This window comes from Sphaerodactylus townsendi, linkage group LG01 (assembly GCF_021028975.2).
Source record: "Sphaerodactylus townsendi isolate TG3544 linkage group LG01, MPM_Stown_v2.3, whole genome shotgun sequence".
NCBI classification, from domain to species: domain Eukaryota; kingdom Metazoa; phylum Chordata; class Lepidosauria; order Squamata; family Sphaerodactylidae; genus Sphaerodactylus; species Sphaerodactylus townsendi.
In genome coordinates this window covers 79,097,262-79,120,919 of record NC_059425.1, presented here as the reverse complement: position 1 = coordinate 79,120,919, position 23,658 = coordinate 79,097,262, and the positions used below count along the sequence as shown (strand labels likewise).

At 38.5% G+C, this 23,658-nt stretch overlaps 1 protein-coding gene across 3 annotated transcripts in view; it reads right to left on the bottom strand.

The window, feature by feature from the left end:
• The window catches only part of AHCTF1 (AT-hook containing transcription factor 1), a 71,345-nt gene that overhangs the window by 34,676 nt on the left and 13,011 nt on the right, over positions 1–23,658 (bottom strand). For all 3 annotated transcript variants that reach the window (XM_048484720.1, XM_048484710.1, XM_048484729.1), the window contains exons 2-14: positions 20,737–20,863; positions 18,612–18,865; positions 14,734–14,914; positions 13,864–14,071; positions 12,622–12,738; positions 12,331–12,415; positions 9,555–9,705; positions 3,197–3,329; positions 2,937–3,118; positions 1,905–1,966; positions 715–843; positions 315–405; positions 130–219 (exon numbers count right to left, since the gene is read on the bottom strand). In XM_048484720.1, coding sequence (XP_048340677.1) covers positions 130–219; positions 315–405; positions 715–843; positions 1,905–1,966; positions 2,937–3,118; positions 3,197–3,329; positions 9,555–9,705; positions 12,331–12,415; positions 12,622–12,738; positions 13,864–14,071; positions 14,734–14,914; positions 18,612–18,865; positions 20,737–20,857 — 1,804 coding nt within the window. In that variant the 5' untranslated portion in view covers positions 20,858–20,863. The remainder of the gene's footprint in view (positions 1–129; positions 220–314; positions 406–714; positions 844–1,904; positions 1,967–2,936; positions 3,119–3,196; positions 3,330–9,554; positions 9,706–12,330; positions 12,416–12,621; positions 12,739–13,863; positions 14,072–14,733; positions 14,915–18,611; positions 18,866–20,736; positions 20,864–23,658) is intronic.

The following is a 23,658-nucleotide window of genomic DNA, read 5'->3' as shown; positions in this document are numbered from 1 at the left end:
TTCAAAGTGCTTTAAAAGTGTTCACTTCAATGTGAGTAAATGAAACAACAATTCAGCCCAGTGATTCAAAATATTCAGCATATGGCAGTCCAATTGTAATACTTCCAACACATGTCAAATACTACTTACATAGTCGAACAAACTCTTGTTTTGTGGTAATCACTTTATTCCATGTCCATTCAAGTACAAAGCGCAAGTTGGGGGCAGAATTTGGTTGTTCTTAGAATAAAACCAGGAACAAAAAATATTAGAATCTGGTATCTCTAAAATGAAAACAATGGGGGTTGGGGAGGTGTAAGTAAGGCTGTATTTACCTTCAGTGGTCCACTGTTTGATGCAGTTTGTGAGAAGCCCCAAAGAGCTAGTTTGAACAGCCGCTGATAATACAGCTTCCAACTGTTCTTCCTAAAACAAATAAAAGTTCACTTTAAATCCCACCTTTTAGCCCACAAGCCCAAGAGAAACAGCATACCAGCAATACCTTAGTCAACAGCTGCATGTAGATATTAACCAGTGAAAAGGATAGAAGAGAAGGATACCAAATATGAAGAGAATAAAGAATCAGTAATTCACACCAGAGGTCCCAAGTCATTTTATTCCCCCAGCTGTGTTTGAAGTCAGAATGACACTGGTCTAGGTAATTCAAGAATGCCCACACTTGAGCATGAAGTGTAAAAGGCTGCACTGTCTTTCATATATTTGTCATGAACTCACCTGACTTAGACTTGAAGGCTGTACGTCAACAAATCTTGGAGAAAGCAAGCCAGCTATAAGACATCTGTTGTAACTATCAGGAATGGCTTCATTTAAAGAGCCACCAGATTGTTTTAAGAAATGCAAAGTCTGAAATTAAACCACAAACAGAAGCAATTAATTGTGAACACAGAAGCAATTACTAATTGTTCCCATAAATGAATAAAACTGCAAAATCTGCAGAAGTCAGTGTTTAAAAAACTTAGCAATATATTTTTTCTGAAATGAAGCATTGTGACAGCTTCACCATGCCAGTTAATTATGTTCCCACTACAAAAACATCTGGCCTGCACAGATGAAAAGCCAAATGAGTTGGGAGCTGCAGTGAAGAGGTAGAATCAAGCAACAGTTACTCCTCATGACAGACTGCTGCAGGAAGAAAAACGAGAGGAAGATCTCACCTGCAAGAGTTTATGCAGAATCCAAGGAAAAATATTTTAGATCATTATTTCTATATCAGCAATAGGTTCTGGATTATTAAAGTAACCAACAAATCCCAAGAGTGAATTTAATTTCTCTCAGATGAACTTTAGAAGGGATGAGCAACTTAAGGAAAAAGAGCAATTTCCAAAATTATTTCCCCTCTCCCCTATGAATGGATCTGATTTTTTTTTAAAAAACACTGATTTTGCAGCAAACTACAGATTGCTGTTCTCTCAAACTAGAGATGGTTGTTCTCTTACTTCCAAACGAGGATTAAATGACAATTTAAGCAAAATTAGTCTGATTATTAAATATGCTGACGTATGGACATCCATTTAAACACAAAAATAAGGAAAGAACTACTTATCAATCGTTGTTCTTTATATCCTCTGCAGTCTTACACAGTTAATACATATCTTCAGCACCTGAAATATGTAGCCTATCATGATTTGGAGGTGGTCTATGATCAGGAATAACTACTGCAGCATATTGCATTTTGTAAACAGTGGAGGGTAATGAGTTATAAAACAATTTCAAATACACATTTGGTGCAGAAATACACATGTGGTGCAGAAATCACTAGAGCCATGAGGTTTTCCTTTCTTGCAATGATTGTTGGTGACCTCTCAGACATCTTACAGATAAAACTGCCAAGGTAATGATTTGTGTGGGGAAAGAGTGCAAATAATTAGAACCTTCCAGAGACCAAAAACTTAAAAAAAACTTACATCCTTTTGGAACCCTGTGCATGTTACATGAACAATTCCACAGTTCAACAAACAAGTCGCATCTAAAAAGAAAGAATTTCATTAGAATTCTCATTGCCAGCAAAACAAAATACTGATAATTCTCAAAAGTTAAAGATCCTTATTGACTTTGTTTTCTTCTAACAATATCCAAACATTTCTCCAGAAACTGCAGGAGACGCAAAAGGTGATTAGAACCACATTTTAATGTTATGCTGTCACTAAAGAGGATCCCTCTAAGTTCCATTGGTCAAGGACACAAACCCCCTGCATTTGCACTCCTCCTTATACCCTCTCCCAAACTGCTTCTTTCATGGGCATGGTATGAGCTCCCCAGCCAGGAAATTTCCTCAGTAGAAGAGAGTTATGTATTAATGGTATTAGCTAAGGAAAGCAAGCGGAACTAAGTCCATTTGGGTTTCTGCTTGAACACTGATGAATCCAATCTATTATAAATAATGGAATGTGGTATAGTGTGATAAAATGTGTTGGACTCATATCTGGAAGACCCAGATCTGACTCTCTACTAGTGCCATGGAACTCACTGGTGACCTTGGGCCACTCACACTTTCTCAGCCCAGCCGACATCACAGGATTATTGTGAGGATAAAACGGAGGAGAGGAAAATGTTATAACCCTCTTTGGATCTCCACATGAGAGAAACACAGTGTATAAATGAATTAAATAAATAATTATCTCAAAACCTTTTCAGCATGCCACAAATCTGAAGGTAGCCTGCTTATCATTGGAGCTGTTACACTATCTTGGATACTCCCAGTCATATCTGAGTGCTGCAAAAAAGTTTCCTTACTACTATTGATATACTAGTAAGTAGGAAGATATTTGGTTGGTACAGGGATTTCAAACAAGGACTGTTTATTTTAAGTACTAGCCAAGCAATGACCTGGAAAGTCTAAGGGACAGCAGCAACCATGCTAAAATGATACACATTTCAAATCTCAGTCTTCATTTTCAACATTTTTCTAATAGACACAGTTGTTACAAAAGACCTACCAAAGTTATAGGTGCTTGGGTTAAAAAACTGTTCAGGAGGAGGGTATGATGGAGGTGCACCACGACTTAAGCTTCGTTCATGTACCAGGACATCCAAAATGCGATGTGGATTGGTCATGCTGACCACAGCATCCAAGGACCACAATGCAAAATAGGGGCAATTATGTAGAAATTCCCCTGGTCTTAAGAAAACAGACAATAGTAAGAAGTTACACAGGTCATAAAACTCTAAATCATGAGGAGAAACTGCTACTTCTTACCTTAATGAGTCTGGCATCTGGGCATGGTACCAGCGATTTATGTCAAATATACCTAGATAGGCAGATGGTTTGCCTTGACCATATGTGTTCACTTGCCAGGTGAAGACTGAGACACTTGTGTCAGGTGATATGACTGGGGAAAAAAGACAACACTGCTGTAAAAAATGTTGTCAGCTATAAGTACAGTTCTATTTTGCAGAATGCACCTCACATCTATTTTAATGCAAAAAAAATGTTAAAAATCATAAAGATTTATGAAATTATACTATGTAAAGAGTTTGCTGTCATTCTCATGCACTTCCGACTCCCTACTCATCTTGTGAATGAAGTTTGGTTGAAAGCTACACATTTTGATCTTGCTCCTATTTGCCTTAACATTTGAATACATGCCTCCACAAATTAGTGTTGATTTCCCCCCTTATAAACTAGGATTCTTCTCTGGCTAAACTCCAAGTTAGGATCCTAAAAGCTACAATTTCCCAAGATGCCTCCATCCTGATGGAACAGGCTGACATTTGATCAGTCTGAAAAGTTTTCATGCATGAGGGGAAGGAGCGCAACGAGCAACTATTTGTGCTTAAAAGCAATTTAATTACATCTTGAATTTAGCCACTGTAATAAAAACAGTATTAATATGAAGAAATCAGTATCAAACCAGTAGTAATCGTGTGAAAATGATGGATACATGTCAACTAATGATCCCTAAAGACTTTCAGTGCAGTAATGTTTTGGGCAACATGCTGAAAATTATAGTGACGTTCTCTTTTTTAAGAACTGAAAAATGGCCTGACCTTTCTCTAGCCCCAAACTGCACCTTTTACAGAAAATAAAGATTTCTTAGCTAAGTTGCCTGCATTGTTTGACTTGGTATGAGTATATTTGGGATTCAAACATCTGTGCCCAAAGGAGGAAAAAACATAGTGCAAGAAGCCCTCTATGTGGACATAGTACACTGCAAGGCATTTCAACCTGGTTGCCACACGTCATAGCATCTTTATTACTTCAAATACAACAAAATATGGGAAGCCGAAACAATTTGAGGAATGGGATAGAAAGCTGAAAGCTTGGGTTTAATAATAAGCTTGGGTTTAATAATAAAAAAACCAAGAACCATGAATAAGATCATATATATGACAAAAAATTCTTTAGGTTGGGGGATTCCAAAAATGCAAGAATATTATGAAGCATTCCAGATTAAGAGTCTGATGAGTATAAACGAGGATAATGTTGAAAAATGGGTTAAGTTTGAAAATGAAATAAACGAAGGAGTTGGTACACATGGTATCTTTAATAAAGAGTTGAAGAAAGGAAATCAAAAAGCAATAGGATCAAGAAAGGTCTTGCTAGATATATGGGGAAAATAGAGAGGTAAATGGATGCCTGGCACCTTTGGGAAGTGTGGCTGGAAAAGAAGGGGAAAAAGTGATAAAAATATTGAAAAGGAATTCAAACTAGCAAATTTGACTAGGGAAGGAGGAGAAATTATGACATTACAAAATTTTATAGAGATAGGAGGAAACGAGCTGGTTGGTTTTGAGAGGCATTTGGGAAAGGATAAAGGTTTCATGGATAAAAGGAGAATGTATAATGGCGAAATGTCTGGAACTATATGGAAAATGCAAAGGGAAAATTTTAGGGCATATATACAAATATATGGTAGATGATAAGGAATTCATGATAAGAACATTGAATCAAAAATGGGAGAAAGAAGAGTTTCTAGACATTGGTAATACTGAAAAATTAATAGACAGTTGGAAAAATATAAAGATTGAGAAATATATGGAGTTAGAAAGAAAAGTGATATTAAAATGGTACAGAACACCAAAACAACTAGCATATATGATAAAAGGACTTACCGTATATACTCATGTATAAGTCGAATTTTTCAGCACATTTTTAATGCTGAAAAAGCTCCCCTCGACTTATATGCGGGTCATTAAATTTTTTTGTGTTTTTTACTTTGCAGGCCAGCAGGAAGCGCAGTTTTTATGCCAGCGTAATTCAGTCTCTTCAGGGTACCCTCAGAAGACACTCTTGATGATACCCAGCCAAGTTTGGTAATCGCAGTTTGGTTCAGGGGGTCCAAAGTTATGGACTCCCCCAAAGTTGAGGTGCCCCCATTCCCCATTGTTTTCTTAATGGGAGTTATTAGTAGATGGGGTTATTCTTCTCGAGGGTCCATATACTTTGATCTGAACCAAACTATCACTCAAACCTGGCTGGTGTCATCAGGAGAGTCTCTTTTATGATACCAGCCAAGTTTGGTGAAGTTTGGGTCGGGGATCCAAAGTTATTGACCCCCCCCAAAGGGGATGTCTCCATCCCCATTCCATTGTTTCTGGCCAATGGGAGCTAATAGTAGATTTTCCATTTCTGATAATATCCCTCTTAAAATCTAAGTTGGGTTACATTTGGACACATACAGATGATGATGAGGAATCCAGTTTTGGAGGATTTTAACTCTTGTGTTTTAGCTTGGTTGCTGGTTGAGCTAAAGTTTTTGTACTTTTAAAGTTGTTGTTGTTGTTATTATTATTATTATTATTATTATTAATTATATTTATAAGCCGCCCTCCCCCGAAGGGCTCAGGGCGGCGAACAACAGACAATAGAGCACAGTAAAATCAATAATATCAACTATAAAAACAATTAGGAACAGCTCTATATATTAAAACCCAACCCCATTAAAAGCAGCGTTCTAACATCAAATATATCGATGGCTGCCTCTCTAATCAGTCCCCTGAAAAGGAAATGGGAAAGAAAGGGCGGTAGGTTCACAGATGTTATTAAGAAAGCTGGGGACCTTCAGCTGGCCGGACCCCTCCCAAAGGCCTTGGTGGAACAGCTCTTGTCTCTGCAGGCCTCTGCAGAAATCCTCATTTAGAGATCCCGGTGAGGCCCTCTGCCAGTAGCTGGAGACAGAGCGTTCCACCAGGCAGGGGCCAGAGCTGTAAAAGCTCTGGCCCGGGTGGAGGCCAGCAGCATCATTGAGGGACCAGGGATCATTATTGTTGAGGGACCAGGGATCATTATTGTTGAGGGACCAGGGGTCATTATTGTTGATACCATATTGTTGACCCTCTTTTCCACTTACAGAGCCAGTTTACTGTTTTTCTTTGAAAGAAATATTCAAAAACATTTAACCTACTGATGCCTCAATTGATGTAATTTTATTGGCATCTATTTTTATTTTTGAAATTTACCAGCAGCTGCTGCATTTCCCACCCTCGACTTATACACGAGTCAATAAGTTTTCCCAGTTTTTTGTGGTAAAATTAGGTGCCTCGACTTATATGCGGGTCGACTTATACGCGAGTATATACGGTAGTTCTAAATGCTGGCACTGTGGAGACCAAGAGGCATATTATAGCCATATGTGGATAGAATGTGTAGAAGTAAAAAAATTTTGGACAATTGTACTGTTATATATCGAGAAACTCGTGAAGATTAATATTGATTTAAATAATGACTTAATGTTCATGGGCGTAATGGAAGACAGAAGGTTGGATAAACAATATAGTTATACGTGTAAAATAATGATTAAAGCAGCCCATGCAACAATAGCCTTGGGCTGGAAAGAAAAGAAAAAATGGACACTTCAGAAATGGTTAGAATATATCTGGGAACAAGTGACACTTGATATTTTCAATATATTAACCAAAAATAAGACATGGCAAGATAAACAGAATGAAATTTTGAAGATATGGATAATATACGTGGAGTGGATGAAAGAAGCTCGAGTCAATGAAGAAATATGGCAGAAGAGGCTACAGAGAATGAACTTACTGCTGTTTGTGTGACAAAACTATGAAGAAGAAGAAATGGGGGGAGGGAGAAAAAGTATTGTTTGAAAATGTATGTATTGTTTGAAAAGGAAATTACTATAAACTGTAAAATTCAAATGATACAATAAATTTTTTTTAAAAAAACAAAATATGGGAAGCCCAATCTCATTCCTGCATAGAGGTGAAAACACTTCTGTATGTCAAAGCTGCATAGGGAATACGACATCCTTTTACCTTGTATGCAGATTTTTTGTTATTGTACATATAATGCACATGTGGGAAGGGGTCCCAGCCAATTACAAATTTTTATTTCAAGTATAAATGCCCATTTCAATTTCTCCAACCGCAAATATGTGTGAGAATAATCAATTACTTTGTGAAGCAGCTCTTAGACCCTCATCAGATCTCTGAGATTAATCAAAAGGTTGCACAGCCACTGACATGAGCCTCCACTTTTAAAAATTACAACATTAACCATTAGGACATGCTAAATATACTTTAGCACTGTGTGAAGCTGCCATGAGCAATATGCCTCACAGAAACAGATGACATGAATACATTATTACATTTTAATGACTACTTGCCTAAGCTAGGTTGGAAGCAGGCTGTAGACCACAGGCTTATTATTAACAGACTTGTTATGGCATCCTTGAAATGCCACAAGACTCTTCCTCATTTTGCCATGAACAGTTACCTTACCAGAACAGGTAAACATGGAAGGTCTAGCTGTATTTTGATGATAGCTGTCAGATGTTATTGGAAAAGATGGATTAAATAATAAACATAGCCATTAATAAGGATGTCCTCATCTTTACCTGTTGGAAGCAAAAGGTAATCGCTCTACCTTTACTGCAGTTTCTTTTTAGTAGTCACCATGTAGAGAACCATTTATCATATATTCTATATATCTGATTTATGATTATGATTAATTAATTATTCCATATATGAGACTGCTCATAGTTGCTACAGACTTTTGAGAAAAAACTGGACACACTGAAGTTGGCCAAAGTTTATGCAGAATTCCATTATTTAAGGAAACAAAGCTGCACTTACCAGTAACTTTGTTCCTCGAGTATCTTAAGAACATAAGAAAGAGCCTGCTGGATCAGACCAGAGTCCATCTAGTCCAGCATTCTGCTACTCGCAGTGCCCACCAGATGCCTTTGGGAGCTCACATGCAGGATGTGAAAGCAATGGCCTTCTGCTGCTGCTCCCGAGCACCTGGTATGGTAAGGCATTTGCAATCTCAGATCAAGGAGGATCAAGATTGGTAGCCATAAATCGACTTCTCCTCCATAAATCTGTCCTTTTAAAGCTATCCAGGTTAGTGGCCATCACCACCTCCTGTGGCAGCATATCCTAAACACCAATCACGTGTTGTGTGAAGAAACATTTCCTTTTATTAGTCCTAATTCTTCCCCCCAGCATTTTCAGTGAATGCCCCCTGGTTCTAGTATTGTGAGAAAGAGAGAAAATTTTCTCTCTGTCAACATTTTCTATCCCATGCATAATTTTATAGACTTCAATCATATCCCCCCTCAGACATCTCCTCTCCAAACTAAAGAGTTCCAAATGCTGCAGCCTCTCTTCATAAGGAAAGTGCTCCAGCCCCTCAATCAACCTCGTTGCCCTTCCCTGCACTTTTTCTATCTCTTCGATATCCTTTTTGATATGAGGCAACCTGAACTGAACACAGTACTCCAAGAGTGGTCACACCACTGCTTTATATAAGGGCATGACAATCTTTGCAGTTTTATTATCAATTTCTTTCCTAATTATCCCCAGCATAGAGTTTGCCTTTTTCACAGCTGCCATGCATTGAGTTGACATTCCCATGGAACTATCAACTAAGATGCCCAAATCCCTTTCCTGGTCTGTGACTGATAGCGCTCACCCCTGTAGCGTGGATATGAAGTTTTGATTTTTTGCCCCTATGTGCATCACTTTACATTTTGCTACACTGAACTACATTTGCCATGTCTTAGCCCACTCACCTAATTTATCAAGGTCTGCTTGGAGCTCTTCACAATCCTTTGTGGTTCTCACCACCCTACATAATTTGGTATCATCTGCAAACTTGGCCACCACGCTACCCACCCCTACTTCCAGGCCATTTATGAATAGGTTAAAGAGCAAAACAGATCCCTGGGGGACACCACTCCCTACATCTCTCCACTGTGAGAACTTCTCATTTATACCCACCCTTTGTTTCCTGTTCCTCAACCAGTTTTTAATCCATAGGAGGACTTCCCCTCTTATTCCTTGATTGCTGAGAAAACACTAGAAAGCAAAAATGACAAGCCCACTTTTCCTGTCTTCCTGCCTCCTTTCATGTGTTATAGGCAAGAAACCTGGCTGCTCTTGACTCTGGAGAGGAAGAGAGAGACAGCTCCAGGTGCACTAAAGCTTCTGGAAAAATTTGGTCAGTTCTCTCAGGCAGCCTGCACAATCTCCACACAGGGCTGCTCTGAAAACATGATGAACAGAATCTTCACTGCAGAACTGAAGAATCAGCACGGAACCCTCACTCTCAATAATGCTAGTTAAGTTTCTGAAATACAGCCCATACCAACCTTCATTAATGCCATCTTCTCTGTCAACATGGCTTCGAAATTTTTCTATAGTCTGACAGCCGATTAATTTGGTGTTGCTTGTCTGTCCTCTTAAAGAGAAAACACCCCCAGTAAGGTCAAGACTATACCTTTCTTCACAATACTCCAAACCCTGAAAGAAGCAATTACATGAAATCAATAAACAGACTATAGAGAAGCAGAATTTAAGGTTCCATGTTTTCATGGAGAAGACTTACTATCTATCAATGCTACAAAATTACTTCCTAATTATGATACAAGACAGCAAGAGTTGATATAATCTTAAGAAAAAATTGTAAGGTAATTTACATAAGGAAAGCTTGAGAGACTTCTATACAAAAGCGCAGGTATGGAGTCTTCATTGATAGTTTTTACATTTTTACAGAAGGATGTCAGACAGCAGGTGTTTAAATTCTGCACTTGATAGAGTAGACTATTCCATAAAAACTTATGTCTTCATAAATCTATCACTATTTAAAGTATCACAAAACGAATTAGTATGTAAATGAAGTGCACCAGCAGTATGTTTATCCTGAAGCCTCCATTTCCCCCCTCTGCTTGATATTATACTTACTGAAGACAAAAATAACTCCAAAGAGATGCCAAGTACCTAGCTATGGGACCATTAACTAAGGCCTCTCAGCAACTAATCAAGGCACTCAATCGCAAAAGAATACTACCATATCAGCACTCTGTCTCATTTTTCTCAAACAGGGGAGACAGAAACAAAAATATAATTAAGTTGGTTTGAATTTACAGATGAACAGTCCATGTCAATTAACTCTCATTGTCTCCAACCACACCTCCTCCCTTTCTGGGTAGCTCCCCTCCATTTCCCAGGACCTCTTCCCATTTCCCCTCTGACCAATCTCCCAGTGGCTCAGCAGGCCCTCTTGCTATTTAAAGGCTGCCATTATCATATACTAGTAAGTTTAAACAACAACAAAAAGATAAAGTGCTTGAAATGCTTTTGGGAGAACATGCCTTAGGATTTAGGACTAGAACTATATAAACATTCTCATTTCTCATATGTGAGAAACCCACATAGCAGGATTCTATTAAATGAATGAAGAATGTGATTACTGATTTTACTAAACACTTTTTTCTTGGACATATAACATCCGGGGGGGGGGGGGGGGGAATTCACCAGAATAATACACACAAGGAAAAGTTTTGCAAATGTTGCCATTTGTTCCAGGCCTTCACAACTGCGTTCTATGTAAATAGTAGACAAGGCAGTGGCTGAATTAAGTGAAAAAAAATATTGCCCAAGTATTGTCAAATAGCAAATTGAAAGTCAAAAAGAAAGTCTATGGAAACTGCTTTCAATACCCTGTTGTAAAATGCTAATAGTCATGGCAAACCCCACTTAATTTGTTAGACAAGCAACCTCTCAAAGAACTGCCTATTTTCAGATTTGAAAGCATGTTTCATTCAAATCCAAGCAAGAATATGAAGCTGCAGAAGATGGAAAGGAACTATGAAGAGAAGTGAACCATGATGCAAAGTAGAAAGCATCTAATGAATTCAGCCTGGAAGGCAAAATCCAAAACTAGCTAATAACTCCTATTTGCACATTCCAACAGCCATCTCGGATATTAAAATCAGCACACAGAGGCCACTGGAACTGATTCAGTGTGTTTGCCCTTCAGATACCTTTTCTTAGTCTCCTTACCAAGAATACCAACAGAGTGTATTGATGGTATAAAGACTTCCTATGGCAGTGTTGGTGAACCTTTTTGAGACCGAGTGCCCAAATTGCAACCCAAACACCACTTATTTATTGCCAAATGCCAACCCGGCAATTTAACCCGAATGCTGAGGTTTTAGTTTAGAAAAAACTGGTTGGCTCCGCTCCACCCGTTCGAGCAGGGGCCAGCCTGCTCTAGCCTCCAGAAAGTCCCGAGTGAACCACTCTGTGCCTCTCTAGCATCTCTGCCTCCTCTGCACCCCCACCCCTGGGCAGCAGCCACCCGGAGCACAGGCACCAGGCCCGCCAGCCAAGTCCTCCGTGCTCACCATGGTGCGTGTATGTCATGCTCAGTGGCCCAGGCCAGCCTAGATGTGTTGGGGGGGGGGGCGTGGGGGTGATTTTCCGCCCCCACATGATGAACTCTGTGAGAGGGCTCCGAGCGCCACCTCTGGCACCTGTGCCATAGGTTCGCCATCACTGCTCTATGGTATCAGGGGAGTCAAACATGGCTACAACCCATTATGACAAGTAGCATTTCCTGCAGCCTCCTCATGACACCACAGTGTTTGAACTGGGCTCCAACATACTCTCTAAGGATCTAACCTCCAAATGCAAGTTATCATACAGCTGATTATCTGTATACATTCAAGGCAACCTGAAGATGCTGCAGCAGGAATGAGAATTAGGTACATTAGTAGAAAGCCTATTTCCTATGTTTGTGTCAATTACACAAAACTCACGAACAGGTTTCTTTATGCAGAACAGTTTGTCTTTAAAAAGTGCATACACAGTGAATAATAAGAATTATTAAAAAGTTCTCCAAATAAATTCAATAAAAGTGACAAATGAAGTGACTAAAGCATTTAAACAGCTTATGAAAAGATCAGAGATATTTCAGTATGCCTAACAAAAGTGAAGTTTGGTCTTACTGAGCTCCAAATCGCCTTATTCTAATTGTTTCAGATTAGCAGGAATGTGGATCTGACTGAATTGCAGTACAGTTGGAACTTTTATTTCACCAAAATGTCCAATTAAATAGTAAGTTTCAGCATATCAATACTTTACCTCATACATTATTTGCCCAGATGCCAAACGTCTTCTGTCACTGAAGGCCAACTGCAGCAAATGTAAGCTGACGACATCCCCTTCGCTAAAATAAAATAAATCACACATATCAGTAGAGACGGTGACAAAAGCACCTGAAACTATAGTCTAAAAACATCACCATAATTCAAAATAAATGTAGGAGTGTGAAGGCCAACAGACCAATCTTATGCTAAACAGGTGGAACTAGGTGAAAAAGGACAGCATTTGGAAAATACTATTAAGGCTATGATTGTCACTGCTCTCACTCACCTTTCTTGTGTTGACTGACTAGCCCACAAGTAACAACAGTTGCGGGGATCATTTTCAGGTTCCTGAAATGTAACAGCATAGACAGGAATCCTACCTCCTTCTAACTGCGAATGGTATCTAGATACAAGACACAAGGTGGGGGGAAGAAAAAAAAAGGGAAGATAAAAACATCTATATGCCTGTTTCTTCAATGCACAGGAGACAGCATGTTGATGCTACATTTGAAACACTCTTATTCTGCATTACATACTGATTCACCTAATGTACTTCTGCTCCATATTCCAAATATTCTGAGGATTAAATGGAAAGAATGATGCAGGAGTGCTTTGATTGTGTGTTCCTGCACTGCAGTGGGTTGGGCTTGATGGCCCTTGGGGTCTCTTCCAACTCTATGATTCTATGTAAGTTGTTTTGGGTCTCCATGGGGGAGAGAGGAATTGTATAAATGAAGTAAATAATTGCAAAATCTAATTTCCTACTAGCAGACGAAATCAGGTATTTCGTGGTTAGTGATCAGGGTGGATAAAAATCAATAATTAATTTAAAAAATAAAAATAATATTTTTTCATTTAAATTGGATTTTTAAAATGAAATGTTTTAAGGAAAAAAATTACCTAAAGACAGTTTAATAGTTTTCTATTTAAGAAATATTAGATTCCAAAGTTTATTCATCATGAAATAAGGAATAGTGTCAATTACATCAGTCCATTATCTCCTTTTAATTTATTTGTTAATACTCAGCTATTTCACTGTGCTATCAATGGCCTGACACAGAAGATAGTTTCAGGTTCATCCAAACTGTCCAGCATATTTCACAGAATGTCATGGATGAAACAGCTGGAATTCAATGGGTTGGATCCAGAATCTATTTCCCACTGGTAGAAAGGGAGCCATTTTTGTTAGCACCCTCTATCATGGCAAGCTCCCACATCACACCCAGGGCTCTTTCAGGGTGGTACAGTGCACTACAGTGAGAGAGAAAATGTGGGAAAGTTCCATTCAGTAAGTGGACCACCGCTCACAGGACATCATATCCAACAATTTCTATTTCGCCATCTTAAAAATGCTGCGAAAGTGAAACGGTTTATTTCATACAAGGCACCTATAATTTATAGAGGCCCTATGTAAGCCAAGATTACCTTACTACAATGACACATTCAAAAATGACTACAATTAATGCATTGCAAGGAATGCCTCATTTGAAATTTATTAAACGATACCCACTATTACCCATATACTTACTCTTTCTTCAAGGTTTTCATGTTCCACAGTGAGAGGTAACCATCAGAAAACCCCACAACCAACTGGTTAATCCTGTGTATGTATGAGAGAGTTTTCACAGCAGCTCCAGATGGGCTCAGTAGCTGGAAACAGAGATGCCGACCTTTCCTGGTGATTGCTTCTCTTATTTGTGGTATTTCCGGAGGGATTCCCGTGATAACTTCTAGGTCTGCACATACAGTATATTAAAACATGAATTCACATTAAGCTATGCTATCAAAGTAGCTTATTTTTAAAAATATAATTTAGAAAACACACACACATAGATTAACAGGTATTTCAGAGGATTTTTTGGATGGCATAGATGGTGTAGAAGAGTAACTAAGAGCTGTGCTACGTTCGGTCATATATCCAAATCCCATTTTATTTAATATTACATAGTGTGGCTAAGCAATATTCTCAAAATAGCGTCATCCCCCCCCCCCCCCCCCCCCCCAATACCAGCATACTGTTCAGGAAAGTTGTAATAAATATGAAGTGCTTTGAACAATGCAATTACTATGCAGACAGTATTATTAGTGTGGAATATTTTGATGACCTGCACTTGTAAGGCAATCAATGGATTGGGATGGTTAAAATAACAATTACTGTGGAGCAGACCAATGTGATGTTCTTACCACCTACAATCCTCCCCATGTACACACTGGAAAAAAAATCACATATGAATTGTACAGCTTGGTACGAAAACAGCCATCCAACTGGAGACCACCTCAACTGCCTAGTCACCTCCCCTCTGGCACTAACTAGAATATCAGCAATGCTCTGGGAAATTTAACCACTTTGCTTTTCAAGCAGCTAGCAATGTTACAGAGAAAAGTGAATTGGATTTACCAGATGCCTCTACTTCATTCTGGCTACATGACTGGTCATCTAGACAAAGATCAATCAGAAGGACATGTCCAACATCTGTAACCACAGCTGCCACACCAAACAACCACCTGAGACTTTGGTGCAAGTGCTGGGTTGTCAAACTAGCTCCTCCATGGTTAATTATGGGTTCTATGGCAGTAACCTAAAAGAAAAGAGTAAGATCAGTAATGCAAGTACTCCACTTTGTCATATTGTTATCCTCCCAACATTGCAGTTCTAGAAAGTTTAGGATTAGGCTAAAGTCCCAATATGCCACGAGAAGCAGCACAAAAATGGACCCATTTTTTTTCCAGCACAGTGAACAGGTTTGGCTAGTATCTAGGTATAGATGAATAACTGCTTTATCCTTCTTCTTTAGCAAACAGAGGCATAAGCAAGTACTACAAAACAAGTGAAATGCAGTCTTTATTTGTTTTTACCAGCTAGCTAAACACCATCTCAAAAAAAAAAGTTACATTATGCTAAAGGTTGTGTGTGCATGTTTTTTTTTAATTGGTAGATCATTTCCCCTAGACACTAGTAACATGACAAATAAATAGGCTTGTAGCACTTCTTCTGCAATACAGATGATTGTGTAACATTCTTAGTTGGCAGGACAAGAATGGCAGCTTACTTCAACGGCAAAGAAATTCTCCAGAGCCATTTAAGGTCATTCTGAGGCTAATGAGATTTGATACAAGCTATTCTAGCCTGTATAAAAACTACAATAGCTTAAACAGACACACACCAAGTTAAACCTTTTAAAAAATTTCTGCTTATCAGCTAGGAAAGTGTCAACTGCATTGTACTGAAGCCATCTTTTACGGGTCATATTCTGCACCAAAATAACTCCATGAAATATTATTTTTCTGCCTATTCCACTACCACCTGGATTCTGCTTACATTTACAAATTGCAGTTAGCCCTTAAGAATGCACACAATCCACAAATTTTTCTGTCACTGAATCAATGAAGAATCTGACCATTGCTTCACAGAACAAATCACTGGGTTCATAAAAACCAATGGGGAGAGAAAACCAAATATAATCCTCCCTACCAGGAATATGTTAATGTTTAAAAATCAAAGTGGTGTTTCATATATTACTTGGCTTTTAAGATTTAATCTAGATTAAAAGTAGGCCTTGGGTTTCTATACTTCCTTTCCCACCTTGCTTAATGCATGAAGAAACTATACCAGGAGCTCCCATGTATTAGAAAATGGAATCTCCATAACTGTGGAAATGAAGTTACATCTGTAATGTCAGATGACCTTCAAAGGGAAATTGAATATTTGAGAATTGATAAGATTCAGCGTAAAACATTACACAACATCACAAGGGACAAGCTGATCTCAAAGTGATCTATGAACTGGGACTTGGGCTAATATGAAGTACATGTTTTCGGCTAATCTATCCTCAAAAACACTGTTAAAGTTAGCACTCTACAAAGTGGCATCTTGGAAGAAGTATAAACTTGAAACTAGAATTCTTGTGCTAAGCTAAAATAATCCATTAATTATATCTTTTCAAAAAAGGTAAAACAGCAATTCTAAGATACGTTAATTAGTCATATTGTTATCATCAGTAACAATATAACATTTTTTGGTGTGTGGAACCCCTCAGGGGATGATCCTCTCCCCACTGTTATTTAACATCTATATATGACCTCCTCACCAAGTTGGTACAGAGTTTCGGGCTGGGCTGTTATCAAGTCTTTAAAGATTATAACCAGCATCATAAACTGAACTCTGAAACAGACTGACAGCTAATGTGGCTGTTTCAGAATGGCTGTTTCTTCCCAGTGGTTAGCCCCTGACAATAGTCAGGCTTCTGCATTCTGGACCACTTGCAATTTCTGGATTGTCTAAGTATGTTGTAGTAATCCAACAGTAATGATCAACCAAGCCAGATTAATTGAGCCTAGGAGACAAGAAAGATGGCAAATCACACGCAGTTCACAAAAGGTGTTCCTGGCCATCATGCCATTATGCAGATTAAATTAAGCAAGAACATGGGAAAGAAAAACACCTTCTAGTGCTGAATCCAAACAAGAACTTGCTGGCTTCAAACTATAATAATAAACTCAACTATATTTATCTAAAAATAAGCAATGTATCACATCACTTTCTAAAATAGTAAGAAGGTTAAATTAAATGGTAAAGTCACCAATAGTAGAAAAGGCTTTATTTTTATGACCCTATGCCTATGTACTGTTTTTATATTTAAAAGTATTGCATGGTTCAAGCAACCAATCAGTATGTACTTCAGAAAATATTTAAATAATAAATTGGACATTTTTAGTTCAATGGTTTATTTTAAAATCCCCCCTCCCCCCCACAAAATAAATACATGTTGCCCTAATCAGGGGGTAGCTCATGGCTAAATAAACCAACCATGATAAGCACACTGAATATTTATTTTCAATTTAGAAAATCAACAGGACAAAGTTAAAATCACATCTACATTTTATATTGAATGGAGCTATGTGCACAACCATGTCTCTCCTAGTCAGCTATGGAACTTGAAAGTGTCCTATGAGCTTGCTGAGATTTGCCTATGACTTTAATGGTCAGGTTTAACATACTCAGTTATATAACTTAGCATTCCAATTTATCCCACTATAATTAAAAGTTGAAAGCAAACTAAACAGATGCAAAAGTAAGATAACGATGAAGAAAAGAACAAATATAACTGGTAAAATATTTTCCAGATGCATATAACTTGCACAAACAATCCTAAAAATAATAAATAGTAATCTCATTTAGAACCCCAACCTATGGGAATAAAGGAGGAGGAGAATACTATGCCAGCAATGCTCTTGGCTGCAAAAGGAAAGGTCGGCAGGCACAAAGCAGAGGATAGACTCCAGGCTGACTGGAGCACAAATTCAGTTCATGGTAAAATAGCCAAAAGTTCACCTCACACAATCCAGGAGATAAAACAATGCTGTTAGAGATGAGAACATAAAAACAAGGAATCCCAGTGTTCCACAGAATCCTGGTTCATCTCTACCAGGGGTCTGCAACCTGCGGCTCTCCAGATGTTCACGACTACAATTCCCACCAGCCCCTGCCAATTGGCCATGCTGGCAGGGGCTAGCAGGATTTGTAGTCCATGAACATCTGGAGAGCGGCAGGGGTTGTGGTGGGTTTTCTGGGCTGTGTGGCCGTGGTCTGGTGGATCTTGTTCCTAACGTTTCACCTGGATCTGTGGCTGGCATCTTCAGAGGTGTATGACAGAGAGACTTCCCTCTGCAATACACCTCTGAAGATGCCAGCCACAGATGCAGGCGAAATGTTAGGAACAAGATCCACCAGACCACGGCCACACAGCCTGGAAAACCCCCCACAACCAGTTGAATCCGGCCGTGAAAGCCTTCAACAATACATCTATACAATGTTTGCGAGTATCATGGCTCCCCTTTCTGCAAGCTGCCCACTTTTTTTTCATTTTTCTCTTTCACAGCTATTTTTGTTTGCCTACTACATTTTTAATTTCAACAGCGACTTATTTAGAAAGTTTATGAATAGCCTTTCTATCTTACAGGAACGCAAGGTGGCTTACAATATAAATGGAAACAAAACAATAAAATACATAAAACAAAGTTAATAGGCTGTTACTAATATGTGGAAGATTCAGAATTGGGTTTATGTATCTTCCACCAATTCCTAGTAGTACAAATAGTAGCTACATTAGTGTTTAAGAGAACAACTATTCTGAAAGGAGGAAGCTACTTTATTTTGAATATAGGAACAAAGTGTTGAATTAATTTAAACTGAGGAAAACAGAAAGAAAGAGCACAGAGGGATAGATTGCACAATTCTAGAACACATTTTTTTTTTGAGATTCAAGAGACATTTACCCTGCCAGGAAGAACAACGGCTTTAACCACTCTTGATATTCCAAGGTCATACAAACACAGAACACTGCCTTCTGTTTCTTCCAGGCCAATTAGCAGGCCAGTCCTTTTCTGCCAGGAAAACTCTTTCACTGCAAGGATAGTGGGTGGCTGTTCATTTACTCCATTGAAGCGATATGCAGATAGTCGCTCGCCTGTGATTGGGTTTACTACTTCGAGTTGAGGCCCACATGACAGGCAAGCCAGCCCACTTCGCCCTAAAAGAAAGTTGGAAAAATGTTTATTTAAGGAGGTATGCAAAATGTGGAGGAGCAGAATATGAAGATAGGATCCCTAAAGGCATAACATATTGTGTGTGTGTGTGTGTGTGTGTGTGTGTGTGTGTGTGTGTGTGTGTGTGTGTGTGTGTGTGTGTGTGTGTGTGTGTGTGTGTGTGTGTGTGTGTGTGTTTAACAATGCAGTTTCAGTGCCACTCAGTTCAGACTTAGGGCTTGTTGCATGGTACAAACACTTCCAAAAACTCTCCCCCTTACTGTGAAACTCCACACAGAAATAATAACATCTTGAAGTTCCCTGCAGTGAACATTCACCATTTTAGAGCATGCTATACTAGAATCAAGCTTCCTTGTGGACATGGAACAAGCCCTTAGTGTTACTTCCAGAATGAAACCCAAGAGAATGGAACCAAGAAATACATACTGCCTGGAGATGGGATACACTGCTCTGGTTCAGGTAGAGAGGTAATATGATGCATCTTAGTGTCCCTAAAGCGACATTTTAAAAAATGCAAATTCAGATCCCCCACCTACCCTTAACAGGGTATGTCAGTGTACATTATGCAATCAACTCTAATACTCACCCAACTCCTCAAAGTACCCAATCCCCTTATTTGCAAACACTCATCACAAAATGGAAGACACTTAACACACTTCATGCCAGCTTTCAGTGCCTAGTTTATAAGACTATCAGCCAAGTACAAGTAAATAATATGAGCAGTGAAGGAGAGAAGAGCAGGAAAGTGAATGTAAACTAGCGTACTCCAATTCAGAAATGCAGAACTACTAGGTTCCATCAAAACAGCAAGTTTCATTATCGAAGAGTTTTGAGTCAAAGGTATAGTATGTCAAAATGTAGCCCACACATAAAACAGTAGTCTCTGCACTTAGTGTTTCATTTGGTACTGCTTTAAAAATTGCTATTAAATATTTATTAGGAAACACTTATCCAACTGTTCCAAGTAAAAAGTCCATCCTCAGGTCACTCAAAAGTGGCATACAAGAAATTATTTCTTATGAACAATTCAATTCAAAGAAAAGCTCAATCAAAAGAGTAGTTGTTATAAATTCTAAACAGAAATATCAAACTGGCAGTCACAGGCATAAGAAGAGGATAATCTGAGAACTCCAATAAGGAAACTCCAAATGGGATAGTGCCACAATTGAGTTAAGTCCTGCAGTTTATTCCCAGTTCTCACATCATCAAAAGATGGAATGCCAGACAAAGTTGTATATATTGACTCTGATGACACATGGCAGGATGTGCTCCCAAAAGCTGCAGTACCCAGGTCACTGGAAGACAAGGTCAAGGTGGGTCTAAAAACAAAACACCCCAAATGGGTCAGTGTAGGAGTTACTTGCTCTTTTATTCATACAAGTACAGGTGTGTTGCTGTATTAGGCAGTGTCTGAAGATTTCAAGAACAGCTCAATGAAAACTGCATTATAACACTACAATAAAGGCTCCATGTATGATCAAAGGTAGCATACAAAGGTCACCTGCCAAAGTTGATAAAAAAGTGCCTCTAGTCCCCAAGGCCATGAGGGGATCCAGAGCATAGCAGGATCCAAGAGGTCTCCCAAGTTTTCTCCTTCTGAGGAGGTATACCTCTTCTCTTCCCAAATTTCCAAACTTACCAACCATCCATACCTCCATTTATATTACTATGTAGACATAATGGCAGCATCCTTAAGCTCCTATTCTGTGTCCACACAATTTGAAGCTGTCCACTCACTTCACCAGGGGATTATGTAAATAATTTCCCACACAGATGCAGTTTCCTTCCACCCAGATAAGAACTGCTATTGCTGGGGGGGGGGGGGGGGGGGGAGGGGATCAAGTCTCATATTTACCTCCAGTGAATGTCCCATTAAGTACAGAGTCTAGTGTTATCTCGTCTTCTCCAAGAGCTTGTGTAGTCACTTCTGGAAACTGCAACAGGCTGCTGGTTACGTGAGCTGTTAGGTCTCGCATGGTTTGCTGCAGACACAAAAAGAAATGTATTCAACAGTTTATCAGAAATGTTAAGTATTGGCCTTCAGTAACTAAAGTATCCCCTGAGCCCTCCGGGGATAGGGCGGTATAGCAAGTTTAATAAATAATAATAATAATAATAATAATAATAATAATAATAATAATAATAATAATAATAATAATAATAATAATAATAATAATAAAATTATTACAGTTCCTATGGCTAAGACTATGTTTGTTGCACAACAAGGAAACCCAAATGCTACAGTTAGAATAAGTAAGGCAAGACAATTAAATCTGCACCTTAAAAGCTTCAGTGATACAATATTTTTACAATATTTGGAATTTGTGACAATGTTCGGGAAGAAAAATAAGAACGTAGGGGAGGTTAATGCAGAGAAACAAGGGAAAATAAAGACGGGGCAATCTAAGATTCACTACTCAGTTCCTGCTGTCGCTTCTAAGATTTTGAATAGGCATTCCTCAGATGTTTAAACTTCTCTTGCTAGTCACAAAGGAACTAGAAGTGTACTTGTAACTGCTCTTACTTTTAATTAAAGAAAACAGGAGGCTTCAGGATCATCATATCCTGGCCAGAGAACAAGTTTGATACTTGCAGATCTGTAAATACGTAAGTGTGGCACCTCGGGGGTGGAGGGCAAGGGAACATGAAACTCTGAGGGTGGTTTACACAAGTCAAGTTACCTCAACGGAATTAAGCCCACCATGGACCAGGAAGTACTGTGAGGATATGAATCTGAACCTTAAAAAGCAGGGTGCATTTCTGGTTCTTCCACACCCTCCTTTTCATCCTCTCTAATCACCTCCTGATCTTTTGGGCTTTCAAGGCTCATGCCTAAGCCTCCCCATGCCCTGTGAAAAAGCTCTATGTCTTACTATCGTTCACCAAGGGCTTCCTTCAGGTACCCCTGGTAGAAGTTCCAGTCTCAGCCCTCCAGTCCACTGCCTTAATCTTAAGAGGATGATGATGGGGTCCTGAAGGACAGCCTGGATTTTTTTTAAAAAAGCAGACTCTGCGTTGTACAAAGCCCACAAAGCTACCTGTTTAGGCAGGAACAAAACTGAAACTAAAGGGCAACGCCCACTGAAGTAGGAAGCTAGAAGAAAAAAAATCAATCCTGCCTCCTTGATTGGTTGGTATGAATCACCCAACAAGATTTCCTGCTCCTCAGGGAGAACAGACCTAGCCACTTGTCACTTAGGCTAATAACTTCAACAACAAACACAGATTTCTCTCATAGCACTTCACTCTTCACCAAAGTGGATGATTTAAAATAAAAAATAGGATTCTTAAAAATTTAAATTCATTTTTAATTTAAATGCCTTTTGAGAAACAATGTACCTAGAAATAGTATACATCATTTTCTGTTTAAGATATATTAGAATCAAAATGTTATTCATCATGAAATAAAGATTAGTTTTTAATTATGTAGCATGAAATTGTATTTTCATATCATGTTTACTTTTTTGGTAAACAAATTCCATTAATCCATTCACAATGTCATGCTTTTCTGAAGGTTTCTGTAAGATTAATTTGGGCAATTTTTCCATGTAGTTGTAGTTCTCCAAACTGTGAATCTCACAGCAAAATAAACATAGAGAGTTGAGAAAAAGACCTTAATCTCATTGTTCCTTTGTAAATCCCTGTACACAGAATCAACCTGTTACCTTTTAAGTGCTAAGTTTCAAAAAGTTCAATGATAGAAGATAGTTTGGAGTGCAATAGATGTCCAAGAAGGGGGGGGGAGCAGTAGAAATGAAAGTGAAACCTTTAGAATAGAATACTCCACAAGTCTTGGGATCTATGTATGTTTAATCTGAGGTTTATTATATTATTCTCTCTCTGGAGGCAGCAGGCCATAAAAGAAACTCAGTTTGGTTATATTTTAATGAAGTTCCTCCATCTATGGGTAAGGCAGGCAGTTATACAAAATGCAAACATTGCAAGAAAGAAATGCAAGGCTTGTGGCCTGAATGAAAATGGAGACAGTTCATTTTGCAATATTTCATAGGTTTCTATGTATCTTTAGTGGTATAACCAAATCAATAATTTTGATATCTGTAAAACTAACAGACATAGTTATTATTCTAAAAATGAAACTGTTATCTGTTTGTAAATACTAAGATTATACCAGCAAGAATAAGCCTTTATGTAGAAAACCATGATTTAAATCACATTTTACTGACAACAATTTAAATCAATTTGATTTAAATCAAATCCACCCTGCTCTTCACCCACTCAATTCTCTTCTGCTCTCGCACACTAAAAACTCTCAAAGTCTCTTAGAACAAATCAGCCAACTCTGCCCTCTAGGATACAGCTGCCATCCAATCATAATACACTTCAATTATCCATCTAGCACTCTTTCTTACTCTAGAGGCCTGCCTTTTTAATCTACAGCAATATACCTATAGAAGATCACATCAAAACAGAAATAAAAGACATTCAATATTTATATATCAAAATACTACCAATAACAATGACAGTTCCCCTCACCACGAATACATACTAATTTGACAAGTCCTTGTCATAACCTTGCTCTCTCAAATGTCTGCTTACCAGACAAGCTACATCAGTGGTTCTCAACCTTTCTAATGCCGCGACCCTTTAATACAGTTCCTCATGTTGTGGTGACCTTCACCATAAAATTATTTTTGTTGCTACTTCATAACTGCAATTTTGCTTCTGTTATGAATCGTAACGTAAATATCTGATATGCAGGATGTATTTTCATTGTTACAAATTGTGATTAATCACAAAATAATATGTAATTATATAT